The sequence below is a fragment of the Halictus rubicundus genome, chromosome 12, assembly GCF_050948215.1.
Source record: "Halictus rubicundus isolate RS-2024b chromosome 12, iyHalRubi1_principal, whole genome shotgun sequence".
Taxonomy (NCBI): domain Eukaryota; kingdom Metazoa; phylum Arthropoda; class Insecta; order Hymenoptera; family Halictidae; genus Halictus; species Halictus rubicundus.
In genome coordinates this window covers 8,436,981-8,453,207 of record NC_135160.1, presented here as the reverse complement: position 1 = coordinate 8,453,207, position 16,227 = coordinate 8,436,981, and the positions used below count along the sequence as shown (strand labels likewise).

Sequence of the window (16,227 nt, the reverse complement as noted above, 5' to 3'; positions counted from 1 at the left end):
TGTGCACGCCCGTAACGTCCTCCCTCGTTAACGCATTCTTCTTTATTTTTCTCTGGTGCGCATTACACGGTGTAAAGCGTTCGCACGCATGAACGCCTCCAGGAACACGTCCAGGAATACATCTAGGGACGTCGACACTTGGAGGCGATGAGACCGATAAAGATCGGATAAAAGAGACAGAGACAGAGATGGATTGATGACTGGAAATAGTCCGAGGATTTTGGCGAAATTACCGTCACTTATTTTTGCCCCATCTTACGTTATATTTATTTTTCTTCTTAACGATGGTGAGTTGAGATTAGGTATTGAGAGGGTTGTGGTAGTCTTTGACAGATTTTATTTAATCCTTTGACTATGGAAGGCGTTTGTTGACGCCCTCGCGGGGCTATTAATGCGTGTGAGAGGCGTGTGTGAAGGTGTGGTCACTTGGTGACATTTTGGTCACTCTTTTCTTAGACTGAGATAAGTTTCATCTATTCCATTTGTCAATCGGCGTTAAGTAGACTGCGATTTTTATGCATTTGTGGCAGAAATGGGTAGGTGCACTCTGGAGATTACGGTTCCGTGTTCCTGTATCTGCAGTTCCATAATTTCGTGCGCCGATTTCCGAGAAAGAAACCTGGACAGAATTCTGCGCGTGGCTCAATTAAATTCCCAGCCGTGACGTGTATACAGCTTCGAACCCAATTAAAACGTTCTCTTCAGCGCATTCAGACGAGGAACGTTGTAATTAATTCGATTGAAAGTTTCATTTTGTTACCGACCTGCAATTGCGACCGAAGTGACTGCAGCGAGCTATGAATACGGTTTATTGTCCATTTTACTGGAACACTTTACTTAGCAGAACATTATTAATAAGGTTTTCCACGGTGCTATATCAAGCGGGAGTTTCGAAGTTTAACTATCCAGAAGCAATTATTGTACCTCGTGCCCAGCCAGAATTGTTGGCTCACCAGTGAAATTGCTATTAAAAAGATCCTTGTTACTTTTATCAGATCAAGTAAAATAAGATAAAGTCGTCACTTTTAGCGAGTTAAGAGATCCTCGTTACTTCCATAAAATCAAGGAAAATAAAATAAAATCGTCACTTCAATAAAATCAAGGAAATTAAAATAAAATCGTCACTTTTAGTGAACCAACAATTCCTTGTTACTTCCATAAAATCAAGTAGAATAAAATAAAATCGTCACTTCTATAAAATCAAGGAAATTAAAATAAAATCGTCACTTTTAGTGAATCAACAATTCCTTGTTACTTCTATAAAATCAAGTAGAATAAAATAAAATCGTCACTTTTATAAAATCAAGGAAATTAAAATAAAATCGTCACTTTTAGTGAATCAACAATTCCTTGTTACTTCCATAAAATCAAGTAAAATAAAATGAAATCGTCACTTCAATAAAATCAAGTAAAATGAAATAAAATCGTCAGTTTTAGTGCATTACTTTTATAAAATAAAGTAAAATAGGAACTTCTTGTGCTCCGTAAATCTAGCATCGACAGGAGAACGAATCGTTCGAACGATTTCACGCAACCGAAAGCAGAAAAATTTGCAAAAGAAGTAGAAGCGGAAGAAGAAGAGGAAGAAATAGACGAAGAAGAAGAAGGGTGCCTACGATTACGAACGCGCGACTGACCAGCACACCGTCTCCATAGAGCATTATCGACGCGCCCTCAAATAGAATACGGTTGTGACAAAGTTGCCCGTGGGAGAAAGGGATCTTCCAAGTAGAAAGATGCACCGCGAAACGAAGAAGCGAGAGCCGCGGCTCGGTGCCTCGCCCAAGAAAAAGAGGCTCTCTCTCTCTCTCTCTCACTGTCCATCGAGTTACGAAACACACCGGGTTCTTTATTATTAGCGGCGTTCTATTTCTGTTTTCCAGGACAGATAATAGCAATCGACGTTAATTGCGCGTGATTGTCGCGCGGCTCAGGGAAGACCGGCCTGGCAAAGGAGCCCCGGGTTTATTTTTAAATAAAGTCCTCATTCAGGCATGTGCCGATACGTCCGTGGAGTTTCCACGTGTCTTGGCCGCAGTTCACAGAGCCGGTTCTCTCTCGTCAGGTGTAACGGGCTGGGCTGCTAAAGCCTTCCACACACGAGGGTGGGAAACGCCAGCAAACTCGGGAGAGAACCCTCTCTTTCTCTCTCCTTCTCTCTCTCTCTCTCCTTCTCTCTCTCTCTCTCTCTCTTTATATATACTCTCTTTCTATCCGTTCGTGTGTCGGGTATGTACGTCCGGTCGATATTCGCTCGGGGTGAGCGGCCTGTACCCTCTGCAACCGCGTTTTTCAACAGCTTACCCGAAGATCCGACGATTCTAATTGAATTCCCGGTTAGAGTCACTCCCGGGGTGGCTCTAATTCATACTGCCTCGAAGTGGACGCTCTTAACTCGACGCTGGACCACTCTCGTCAGGGTAGAAGCCACCCTTTGATGCACGCTTGCGAGATGCTCGAGCTGCCTCACCGATTTGCATCGTAAAGAGGAGTTGAAAATTGCGACGGCAATTTTGGTTTCATCATGCTAAAGTAGAACGGTTTTTTGGAGGAGGGGAAATCTTCGAGGAAAATTCTGTTGGCACTGCAAAGTGTCTAAAGTGCCTCCAAAATGAAATTCCACGCATATCGAAAGAGAGCAGGTCTTGTAACGTTATTAATAGTATCAATTCTCTAAGAATATTTCAACCTAATTCCGCAATTATTACAACCTTATTGCTGGTCTTAATTGACCGGAGGAAGCTACTCTAATTCCAACCATCCTGTACCTTACGAAAGAAAAATTCTTCTAGCATTAGTGTATCAATTGACTATGAATTTTGCTTCGGAAATGATTCAGCAATGTATCTTGATATAGAGAAATATTTACAATTGTATTCCTAAACTGAATCGACCAATGGCTTGGGCCATTTTAAACACAGGACAGTTTCACTCGCACCACACTCAGCGGACCCCGATCTTCAGCAATCAGTCCAGTCTCCGGACACATTAAGAAAGATCCAGGATCATCGATCACTTTCCACAAAATCTGGAATCGCTAGGCTTCCCGCTAACAAGAGAGAGAGAAGGATAGGCTCTCCGTCTCGTTTTATCCAGTCACGTGCTGGCTGCGGTAAACAATTCCACCTGATACGGTTTCCCCGTTAACGGGATTCGCCGCAATGACGTTCAAGCTCCTTCTGTTCGGCCGTCTAGACGAAGTGGATCAACGGTCTACCTTAAGCGGTCCACGTGTTGCTCGTTGCTCGACGAACAACCGCGAGCCCGCTTTCGAAGCGAACCTCCAAGAGAACAGAGAGGGACAGAGAGAGAGAGAGAGAGAGAGAGAGAGAGAGAGAGAGAGAGGGTTTGGATCGAAGTCGGTGCACCGAGGGTGGATCAACGTCAACGATGATCGGCCTCGTTGCTTCCCGGAGCCAGATAGCGGTTCGAGTGACCGCAGAGCATCGGCGGAACTTGGCAACGTTTTAGGAGGCTGAGAAGATTGCGCAATCCGCGACGAAGCGCTGTCAGGTTAGTGCCGAGTTAGAGCGGATCGAAGTTTGTTACCTAACTCGCCGAGGAGCTGCCTCGAATCAGAATGATCCAGAGGAGAGCAAATTTATGCTCGATCGACGGAAAAATTGTTGGAAGGCGGGTAATTTTCTTGCGACTCCCCTGTTAACGCTACCTAAACCTATGTGTCTGTAGCGTCCGGTCGCACGCACACAAAAGAGTCTTTCTTTCGTGCACACGGAAACGTTACGACTCTCGTTCGACGAAGCTATTTTTGAGTGGACATTTTCCAGACCCAGTCAAAGCATGTTTATTAGAGTTTTGTCCCAAAGTCCTCAATAGCAAACTGAGACCGTCGTAAATTAAGAGACGAACTGAAGGGCACTTGAAGCGGACCCAACGGTCTATCGACACTTGGGTCAAGCATGGGTGACCCGGAGAAAAGTCCCATCATCCTCTCCGATCACCTCGCCGTTCCGAAAACAAACACGCCAAGGGCGGAAGGAACGGGGGTGAGACGAAGAAAAAGAGCAGCTCTGATTGGAAGGACCCAAAGCGTGGGTTAGCCAATCAGGGTTGTTTAGGATTTTTACCAGGGCAAACGAAGGCGTTAGAATTAAGTTGTACAAATGAGTCGGTCGGAAGTCGTCGCGAGACACACTTCGTATTTGTAGAGAGTCGCGAGCGTCGTCGATAGACATACCGCGAAATTGTACAGTCGCGAACACCAAGTGTATATATATATATCTAGATTAAAATCTGTTCGCCAGCAAAGTGTTGATCATAAATAGACCCTACCCACATGTCTAGAGCAGCGTTTTGGACATATATCGAGTAAACAGTATAATAAAGAGTCAGATTCGTGATGGTCCCAAACAGAATCTACCGAATATGAATGTCACTTCTTTCTTTCCCAAGCAATATCTAAGCTTTAAAGTGAATGTAGAATAACTATTTGACTGTTCATTCAGGAAATTATCGACGAAGCTCTAATTATCGCAGTCGCGGAGAAAATCGAAGGTTTCAATCTTTCAGAATGTTCTTTTTCATTTCTCCGAGAAACGAGGGAATCACGCAAGTCCCTCTACCTCGTCGACAACGAAAAGAAAACAACAGAGCAAAGAATCGAACCGCAATTTCACGTGTCTCTAGCAACCTGTCGATACAACGTTTATTTTTAGAGGAGCACAAACCGTTTCGGTTATTTATATGAAGTAACGATCGATCCTCGTACACGTGGGACGCGCGAAATTCGTGGACGTCGAGTATAGGGGGGTGAGCGTTGCAGAACGAGGTGTGTGTCACACCCCTGACTGATTAGATTCGAGCACATGTTCGATCGATTTGCGATGGAAACCTGACACGGGAGAGAACACCGTGATTTCCCGTGGTTCCCGGTTACGTGCAATATCGCATCGAGCGACGGGGAAGGCCGCGGGAAATGACGAACGATTCGCGGGAAACGATACTGCTAGGAACCGTCACGGAAACGAACCAACTCGAAGAAAGGGGAGGCGCACGCGATCGGGAAAACTTTTCGAAGAATAAAGCGTGGACGGACGTTGTACATGCAGTCACTATACGTAGCTGTACATTTGGTATAATCGACATTAGACCCGCCGTCGGCATTCAAATGACCAGCCTCAGATTATTTGTTTCAGGATTTTTGAAATAGCGAGCCGCCATCGTGGGAAGCGATTCAACTTCTCAATTTCAATTGTAAGCAGTAACCCACTTGCACCATTCGCCTATATACAGGGTGGTTGGTAACTGGTGGTACAAGCGGAAAGGGGTGATTCTACGCGAAAAAAGAAGTCGAAAATATAGAATAAAAATTTTTCGTTTGAGGTTTTGTTTTCGAGAAAATCGAATTTAAACATCCGTCGGGTTCGCATGCTTCGGTATGCGCAGGAAGTAGAATTGGTAGGTCATGATCAGACGCAGCAGACAATTCCTATCGAATAACACGCGCATTGGCTGCATTTTCCAACTCAATGTTCTCGAAAACGAAGCTTCGGATGAAAACATTTTATTCTATATTTTCGACTTCTTTGTTCGCGTAGAATCACCCCCTTTCCGCTTGTACCACCAGTTACCAACCACCCTGTATACGCTCAATTTATTTTTTCTTATAATGCTGAAATATTTCATTTTTGTACTTAAATATGAAAAAAATAGTTTGGCGATAAAGGCCTTCTTTTCATATTTCCTTACGATGCGAACGGGTTGAATCTGCAAATATGGAAAATGTCTTATAATTTTTTCCCAGAAAGAGACGAGCGCACGAGCGCGCCGGTGCAGCGAATAAACACGAAGAACGTGTTTCGCGGTGGTAATGGTATTAGTGCGGGCATTACCGCGAGGACGACGTACAAGTTATCGCGGTATGCGATTTCGCGCACTTTTAAGTGTTCCGGGCGATTGCCAAAACAGATTTGCCGGGATCGGTGCATCATCGACGGGAGCATGCGATCGATGCAACGTGTTGCAGCCTCGAGGAGCGTCTCCGCGGAAAATCGAGCAAACGTGGCACGGAAAGATCGTCTTATTCGCTCGGGAAAGTTTCGCGAGAGAAGTTAGGAAATTGCGAATTCTCGGGCAGAGTCAGTCAATTTTTCAGAAAGCACTCCCCGGCCATTACGGTCGTTGCTGTCCGTGGTTGTTATGCGAGGCGCTGCGACGTCGAATTAGGCGACGTCCGCGAGGAAAAGCGAGCACGAAGAGCCACCCAGGAAAATTATTCAGGGCATCTGATTGCCCCACTTCCGTCAAAGTCGCCTAGCGAATCGCTGGCAATTATGCGGGGATTGTCTCCCCGAGGCGTCACCAACTTCCGTCGAGGACTCTGAACCGAAGTTGCAGGACACCGGGTCTCCTTGCGGGTCTTCAGCGCAGGGTTATCAATTTGGCAGGAGAGCCAATCGAGCCGGACTCGAGGATCGATCGAACGCTGTTTTACGTAACCGGGGCATTCGATAATTCGCCACAGCCGTGATTTATCGGACATCGGACGCGAATCCACCCTGTCGGCGCTCTGTACATTTTAGAACAAGCGTTCTATGTTGCGGGAGCGAAATTTTTCGTCTATTTTTAATAGCTTCGGCCCCCGGCGCTCGACGTACCCGTTACATCCCTGTTTGTTACTCGATCTTCGTCGTTCAAGCTTTCTAGGTCCACTCCCGACCACTTGTTTTGAAACAATTGCTAAAAAATGGGAAAGATAAAATAAATCATGGAAAACTCTACAACTTTTAAAATATAACTTTTCTCCTGTACCCCGTGCAGTTTCCTTTAAAAATTCTATATGAGAAAGTTAATAATTATTCGGCAGGGTGTTTTCATTCACTATTTTACAAACAGACTGTGGATTTTATGCATTTCCGACAAAGACGAACAGATGAAATATGATCCAATAAAGAGATTGAAAGCGTTTAGGAATATCAATTTATAAAAATGACCTAAGAAAGAAACAAGTTTTAACTTCGTCCCAGTGTCGAAATTTCTATTTCGCATAAAGATCGACAATCTAGCTATTAGCAAAGAACTGAAATTGTGCAGACTTTGGAATGATTCTCGAATTGTTTAATAGTGAAACTACCCTTCGCGAGTCCGACACACCTCGACACACTTTCCGTCGCCGAGTTCAGCCCCCATGCGGCACTAACGTCCGCGATTTTCTTTCTTCGTTTTTTCCTTTCTTGCCCAGCTCGGAAATTGGAACGCGCGGGGTTAATTATAAACAACGATAGGAATCGATTAGCCGGTATATAGGCTGCTGCTCCGGTTGATGCTGCAGGAAAATGTGTGCAGCAATCTGCCGTGTCAGAGGGTGGTGTACACTGATCCAGATGGGGTGGGGGTGGTATGCGAGCGCGGGGTCACGTGCAGCAGAGATGCTCTGGCAACGTCGCACAAAACCACCCCTTGGTGGCCGAGTGTGGAAATATGCGGGGGACCTCGGAAGAGGGTACGTTCACCCTTCGGGTTTTAATTGCGAAGGGGAGACGACCTCTCTTCCCGAACCCCAAACCTCCTTGCGCTCGGAAGACGTTCCACCGAAAGGGATTACTTAAAAAAAAAAAATTGCAGCCCTGACCCGTCGTTTGGCCTAGCCGTGCTCATGGAAACGGGCTGCGGCGAGGGGTGCAGCTTTAAACAACGTCGGTAGGGGGATGGAGCTCGTTTCGACAGCAAGAAAAATATTTTACCCTCCGTCTTCCGTGGCTCTTGGCTATAATTGAGCGGAACTGGCAAGGTTTATTCATTATTTCCCATTTTTAATGCGTATAATATCGCTGGGAGGGTGAGATAATCGAAAAATCACAATTTAAGCAAAAACAAATCTGAATGTTCCGAATTGTTGCGATTTTTAACAAACGTTGTATTCATTCTGGAAAGTTATCGAATCTGTAGGGTATTGTAATTACGCACAAAGCAACCCCTAGCATTTACGACAAAAGTTAAGCGCTGAAACTTAAAACAGAAGGGAGATTGAAAAAATTTAAGAAGATCAATATTTTCAACTTGGTAAAATTATTAATGTAAAACATTTTCTACTTCGATTTTATGAATTCATGTAAAAAATTTACAGGTACAATTTAAAATAGAAAATGGTTAAGAAAATTGAGAAATTTCACCAAAAAAACAATCTGATATTATTCTGAATAGACTGCAGATTTTATGTACAACATTTATGACAAAATAACTGCAATTTGGAGGAACAGGGAGATTTTAAAAAATTGTCTAGAATTATTAATGAAAGATAATTCTCCCTAAAGTCTTGATTTTGTGTATTCGATTATTTTTGCGGAGAACAAAAAGATTCGTTTTCTATCTTACGGGAAAGTGCAAGGTTGGCAAAATTCGCGGGGGCGTTCACCTGTCGGAAAGTATGCGAAACGGTAAATTGAATCAGCCGGGGAGAACTCTCGTCGCAGACGAGTGGATAACGTTTCGGGGTAAGGGCTAGTAGGATTCGGGGTTGAAGAACACAGGGTGGCTCCCGCGATGATGGCTGGATCCTCCGACAGGGAAAGCCGTGTATATTTACCTCGTCGCGAGTAAACACACGCACAACCACGCGCGTAAACCAACCCCGTTGCGACGGGGTTACTTTTTCCCGGCGCGCACCCCCGTTATCGTGAAATACTGGAACACCGGTGGCTTTTAAAGGCTCTCACGGCTGACGGCGATACGTTTCATGCGCCGCGTCATCCCTCGATCATTCTGGGGCGCTCACAGCTTCTCTCGGCTGGGCCCATTACACGGAATTTCTAAAACAACCCTTAGCGATCGACAGAAACTCAATTTGCCGCGCGCTGAAAGCTCCTGCCTGGCGAGGATCCATTTTTTATTCTGCGCCTGACGACGCGCGGAGCTTCTCTTCGCTATAGTAATGGTCTGCCGTAGTGTCGTCATCGATTTCCGCCTCGTCGCTGACGGGATCGATCCCGTCAGGTGATAAATCGCGCGACAGTTTATGACGGGCGATGAGAAACACGCTTGGATGACGCTCGACGCGCTGTGCTAATAAATGTTGGATGCAGGCTGACTCACGTAATTGATCGAGCACCTTTTAAAACTAAATAACATCGTCTTCTCGAATAATTATGATCGGTGAGATTAACCCTTGCTCCGTAAATCAGCATTTGTGTTCGAACGAATTCGAGAAGCGTAGGTTCCTCGTGAACGAGCAGGTAGCTATGTATGTGTAAGAAATTGCTCAATTCTTTGGACTCAATTCGGAAGGCTTTGATAATGTTAGTAAAATTTTTTCAGTTTTTTTTAAAGACTTTTACCCACTGAGAAATACGTGAGAAGATTACAATTGGTTGGACTGTCTTCGAGTTTCCTCTTCCATTAAAAAAATATTACCAGAATTAGAGTCAATGTATAAATAACCCCTGATTAAATAATGTATAAATAACCTCTGTACAAATAACAGGGGTACGGATTTAGTTTGCCTTGCCACCATTTCGGGCCACCGTGCGTCGTTCCGCCTACGAAAACGATAATTATCATCCTCTCCTCCATGACGCGTTTCTTTTTCCTGTCTTTCCTCGACGATCCTGCGAATCGATCGGATAATTTTAACCGGTTACGCAAGCGATCCCGCTTTTTTTAATCATCGTTCTCCCAAGAATTGTTGTTTACTCCTCCGATCTCTGTACAAACGGAAGAAAACGACGCGTCGATTCGACGAGAATAGCACCGACAAGAAAATCACGAGCAAACACACAGATTTCGAATGTTGTGTATTGATAATGGGGCTTGTCGACGAACAATTTCCCATACAGATAAGCTGCAGAGGGTTCGAAGGTGATAAAACTGTCCCCTAAAGCGCGTCCTTATCTTTATGCCCAGAAAATCGACTGCTAACGAGGCTAGACCCTTTCGAGCCCTAACGAATTTATTTAATTCCTTTATCGTCGGCCGTCGGGCGCCCTCAATGATCGACGGGGGGATCATCAGATAAAATGGTTTCCCTGCGTTCATCCCTTTCCCAGTTTTCCATCCGGTATTCGGTTTTTTCCGCAGCTATTGTTCGTGCGAATGCGTTCGATGGAACCGTGAGCTTGTCGATTCTCTTTCAAGGGACATTGTCGAAACGCAGTCAAAAGCCGCGACGCGGCGTTTCATCAATTTTGCGTTTCTCTAGTTTGACGTTTCGTTCGGACTGCGAAACTGTTTGATTTTTTATTTTATAAGCTGAAAATGCGACGTACGCTGCAGGACAATTCGAACGCCAGGGCTGTGCTAAAATGTTATTCCTACAATGACAAATGTTTTCGTAAGATGTGTAGTAATATACAGTTAAATGTTTAAACCAAACGGCGATTTTCTACAAAAAGATTCCTAAAGACAGCCTAATAAGATCTGCTTTTGTCGCACGAGTTAATATCCTTAATCCTCGTTCGACGGACACTTTCGACGATTGGATATTTAATAATTCAACCCGACAGCTAAAAAATAAGAATTTCGACGAGACGTTTGCAGCTCCGAGTTTAAAATTAACACGGCTGGATTTGAGCTAAATTCTGCTGGCATAAAAATATAACGACGCGAAATACGTCAATTCCAACAAAAGATCGTTCTGGAACACTTGAAGCCTCTCTTAGTTTCTTTTTTTTTTAACTCTGATAATCGACAGCAATTTACCAGCTTGCCAAAAGTTTGTGCATAATGTCTACGAGGATCTATGATTGGGTGGGCTTTCATCGAGCCTGATTTTCGAACGTTTAATTCGAGGACTATGCGACGCCTCGCTTCCGCGAAGCACAACGGCAGCGAGGAGAGCGTCGGCTCGTAAACCGGATGATCGATAATGACCTTCGTGGACTCGGGCGAAAAGGGACTGCGAAAGGGATCGCGGTCGGCCTGTCATTCTGTGCGATAATCGCGAGAACAACGATCCAGCCGCGTGGCGTGTATGAAACGGCCGCGAAAGTTCGCGTCGCTGAAACAATGCCGATACATTCGCCGTGTGTTCGTCCCGGCACTCGCGTGCTCGTCAAGGTGAGGATAAATCCAGAGAGCAAAATGGGAACACCGAGCCTCATGAATATCGAATCCCGAAGCTGTTTTCGGATCAACGAGAATCAAAGCACCGAGCGCGAATTTGTGTCTGATCCAACACGGCCGCTACTACTTGCCCCGAGAGCGTCTATTGATATTCGTGGTTTCGCGACATTAAGAAAATATTTTATGAACAATTTATCCCAGTACGTAATGTCGGGTTGTAAATTCATTCGGTTGCAAATATAAACATGCTGCAATTTTTTAAGAAAAATTGAGATCAAATACTTGAGATCACTTTAATTGAGATGAAATAAAATGTGCGTCGACGATTTTGCAATCGATTGATTGCAATCGTCTACCTTTTTAATGACTACGGATCTCTATGCAAGTTACGGAAATTGAAATTTTGAAGACTCATGGAAGATAAAAGTTTACTCGAAGGGGGTGTAAACGGGAGAAAAATTGTCTACCTTTTTAATAACTGCGGATCTCTATGCAAGTTACGGAAATTGAAATTTTGAACCCTTACGGAAGATAAAAGTTTACTCGAAGGGGGTGTAAACGAGAGAAAAATTATCTACCTTTTTAATAACTGCGGATCTCTATGCAAGTTACGGAAATTGAAATTTTGAAGACTTTGAAGACTTTGAAGATAAAAGTTTACTCGAAGGGGGTGTAAACGGGAGAAAAATTGTGGAATGGAAACTTTCGTTTTTCGTAGGCGTTGCTGTAGTGAAATTATGGCTTGTTATTCGTTGCTTCTTATCCAGGGATTTATTACATGCACCGGATTACGCCATATCTCGCAAGGGATTCCGGGTGACGTAAACGGCGCTGAATGTTTGCAGAGGCCGAGAGAGGTGCCAGGTTCCGATTCCCGGAAAACTTCCAGCCGAGAAATAAGGTCAGGATCCAACGTTGTAGAACTTTTTTCACCGTTTTGCGACGCCCACACCCAAAAGTATTCGCCAAGCAGTTACAAAGAAACGGACGACAAGGGATCCTAGGGTGACCAATAGCACTCTCTGTGAACAGGATTACAAAATATTGCGATCTTTCCAAAAAGAAACCGTTAGCCCTTCTGTGGACGGTGAACATTTGTGGGCGAGCTTGAAACTTTAATAATTAACACTTCGTTTGTCAATCTAGGGAGCTCCACTTCGTTAAATTGAAACTGATGGCGTGAAACTTTTGTGGAGAATGAAAATTTCCCGAGTAAATCGCCTTAGGAGTGCAAGGGTGCAAAGGGTTAAAATCGTCCTATGTTTTGCATTTCAACTGTTTTGTATTTCATCTACTCATTTTGCCATACACGCATAAAACCCGAAGTCTACTGAGAAAATGGTGGCCCCGAACCATTTTAAAATGGAAGAATCTAGACCGATTTAAAATGGAACAACCCCGTCATTTTAAAAAAATTTATATTTATTCCTTGATAAATCAATTCGTAGTTTGTAAGGTTTACTGACATTTTCCCCTGTGTAAGTGTTGTCTATTTTGTGGTGAAACGTTCTGCTACCTTGCCAGCAGAAGAGTAAGTCGCGCGGTAAATATTGCAATTGGGTGAACGATCGGAAACTCTTGGAGGGTAGTGTATGCAGTGTGTGCAGTGTACGACCCAGGGGAATACGCGGCTGGTAATGAGAGCCGCCGGGGGCACGTTAGTCACAATATGTCGCGAAGGGAATCAAGAGAGCCGGCACTACTTTTCGCGGAACGAGACACCGGGTTTCCATTTAGTCTCTCGTATCCATATGCCACTCGGTCGAGCGATGAACCATCCTCGGTGAACATGACAGGCTTCGCGTACATATGCATGTGCGCGAACATGTGCACGGGCCGGAGTGCATACAAACGTGGTCGACGTGGTCGTGCATGTGCGCGGCCGCAAAGGACGCCATCGATCAAGCGAGAACGGTCCCGCGCACGGTCTCCCTATGAATTCGTTTCGATTTCGGGCGAATTTCACGTTTATGCTAATGGCGCTGCGCGACGGGATTGCGGCCTATGCAAATTTTATGGTTGCCGACCCCCCTCGCACCGCGGGGATACGATCGACCTCGTGCGCTTCTCCTTGGTCGCAGAAAGAAACGTCGATCTTTCCGGGTGAAGGTGAAATCGCTATTCTGCATTCTTAACGAATATCCTTGCGGAGGCCGTCGAAAATTGTTGTTCTCAAATGCAATGTTACGCGAAGTTTTATCAACCCTCTATAGCCCCGTGTAACTTTAAAGTCACACACTGATAAACGCGGACTGATACAAATACGGATACTTTTCTTGTTCTAAGAATTTGCTAATTTCTATTTAGAATATTGTATAACGTATGCTTGAATAAAGAAATTTCTTCAATAATCTTCCACGAAGGATCGGAAACTGATCACTCTATCAGGAAGGGAACGCCCAGCGTTGGCATATTGTTAACTCGAAGCATTAAGATAGATTAGTTTGCACCAGAATCATAAAATTAGAGGTATGAAAAGTGCCATTTCACTTCCTAGATTGCCAACACCTGAGAAACGGAGCTACCAGTTCGCACGGCCCGCGAATAACACTCAAAATATGAAAATCGTCAACGATCGAAAAACTAGGGAAACATCGAACGGTCGTCAACGGGTGAAGCTCGCCCGGTGCCGAAACTTTCTAACCGGTCTGTACCCTGTAGAACGAGAAAGAGTCCGACAGTAGTCGAGGGTCGTTCGGGATCTGACGCGTGCGGATCTCGTTTCGCCTAACAAGTTAAGAGTGGGCTCTCGCCACTTTAGACCGATGTGCACCGACTCAGAAATGGACGCCGACGATCGGGGCCGATTTTTTCCGGGCCGGCGGAAGCACGCTCTCAATTAGAACGGTCTGGCGAACTTTTGTTTCCCGCAGCGTGCTCGACGCCGATCGTTATGCAACGTTATACGATCGTAACAGAGCGGGCTCGTCTCGGGCTCGGGCTCAGGCTCGTTGGGGGCGGTCGGGCTCGATCGTCAACAAAGCGAATCCGCCGTTAATTAACTTACTATCACGGTGCTCGAGTGATAAGCCTTAATCGGATACCGACTAAATCACCAAAGATAAATATTAATTATCGCGTCACCGTTAATTGGCCTGATATCGAGCGCCGGCGGCACCTCGTGTCCCTCGAGCACCGACGACGTTCCTCAAACAATTTATTAATAATCAAGCGACGCGATAGCGGCTCTCCAACACGGCCGGGCGTGTACTATCGGCCGCCATGGGTCTTACTAAAATGTTTGGACTAAGTTTATCGGACCGCCGAAGACAGACTGTCTATGCCCGTGCGAACGACGGGCAAATGTTTCCCTAGGTTGTTACAACAGGAATGTTTGAACGGGATTCGAGAACTTTGCACAACGCGATGCGTGTTTCCCGAAACGAATGTTCGGGTTTCACGGCTTTGTTGATTAGGACTCCCTTGGCGTTAACACTTCTGCTACACATTCAGGTGAAATACTGTCGAATATCAATCAACAACATATTTATCAAGCCAGGAAAATTTGGAGTACACTACCCATTGCGATTTTAAAAATCGTTCACTGCATTAATGTGAATACTGTTCCCAAGATTGATCTATTGATATTTCCCTGATAAATCCTACAGACCAGGTTGCACGACGACACGATCAAAAAGCGGCACTAACTCTGACAAACAATCTGTTTACAGCTGCACCTCCTAACCTTCCTGGTCCTTTTCGTTTGATCTCGCGGGTGAAATGACATTTCCCGTACGGCGAGAAAGTTCACGGGTTAAGGCTCGAGAATCGACTCACCTGCCAGCCCTGAAGCAGCAGGCTCCTGTCGACGGCTTTCAGCCACATCACGGCGTCGTTCACCCGGAAGTCTCTTAAACGGGTGCACTTCCTGTGGAGGAAGACGCCGAGGCACTTGAGCAATTCAGAGGTCGAGGCTTGGATCACAGTTTTCCTGGGCCCGGGAGGTAGCGGCTTCTGCACGAGCTTCTCGCACGTCGGGTTGTGCGTTGTATGATTGTTGTTCGACGCCGGCGGTTTCGTCTGCTCCCAAAACACAATAAACGTTAACAACTCTCGACCGACAACACTCGGCTCGAAACGTCCGCTGACTGTAGAAAGCGATCGAACCTCCGGATCTTCGTGCAATCGATAGACCACGGATTTTTATGCAAAATTAAAATCTTCCGAAACGCGGATAAATTAAAACGTGCTTTCTCTACTGACAATTTTAACTCTCCCACTGGTTAGTGTTAGTAATCATTTATTACATTCAATCTGGGTCGTTTATGTCCACGACTACTTCTTTTACTCTTCTTGGCTTTTAAAGAATCTAAAAAAATTCTTGTATACATAACAATACCAACGCCTAATATTTAATTCAAGAGTGAAATTTCGCTCAGGACATAAACTACCCATGTCGCTGACGGAGGGTTAATGTGTCGACAATAATGTAATAGTATCCTTACGTTCCCTTCAAGCCTTCACAATTTTGTGCTTCAACTATTCATTCTCGTCATGAATGCATAAAATCCGCAGTCTAGCAATCACTGTTAAAGCCCTTTCACATGGAGGCACACGAATCGCGATTCACACGCAATTCATCATTACGAGCTACGTCCACGCGTACGAAATACAGTAGTGCTCGGTTAAATATGCTAAATCTCTTACGCTTGAATTTGCACGACCCATCCCCACTCTTCCCCCACCACTCAGCGTGGCCTCATCTCACAGGACAAGGAAAGAGAATAAAAATACTAGAAGAAAGTTTCAAATTCATTCATTTTAGCTCCAGAGAACTGCTGAGATTTTTCTGATTGAAACGAGTCCAAACACGACGTGAATCCGACTAGTTTTGTAAACATGTAAATAACAAAATGGAGGCCGAATAATAAAACAGTTTGTCCGATCTGCGTCGTGTTTGGACTCATTTTAATCGGAAGAATCTCGACAATCCACTGGTACGATATTCGGAAAGGTAAGACGAATATTAATGAATTTGAAATATTCTTTATTGCTCGTTTATTTTTCACGCTCGCGGACGAATATTCTGTAAGGCAAGAATTTTACTTCCGGCTCTTAAACTATGCACACACAAGCGAGCACTGCTGTACACGCTCGTGTCTCCTTCGTGAAAGCTCTTTTTCCCCGAATCTTTGCGAAATTGTCGACAAAGAGTCGAGAACGTAGGCTCGGCACGTGTGCCTGGAAAAACGCGAAGGGAAACGAGGATCG

The 16,227-nt window shown here is 44.9% G+C and overlaps 1 protein-coding gene across 1 annotated transcript in view; it reads right to left on the bottom strand.

Annotated features, from left to right (window-relative positions):
- LOC143359478 (uncharacterized) overlaps nt 1-16,227 on the bottom strand; it is a 36,874-nt gene that overhangs the window by 14,910 nt on the left and 5,737 nt on the right. The window contains exon 3 of the mRNA XM_076797417.1: nt 14,794-15,036. Coding sequence (XP_076653532.1) covers nt 14,794-15,036 — 243 coding nt within the window. The remainder of the gene's footprint in view (nt 1-14,793; nt 15,037-16,227) is intronic.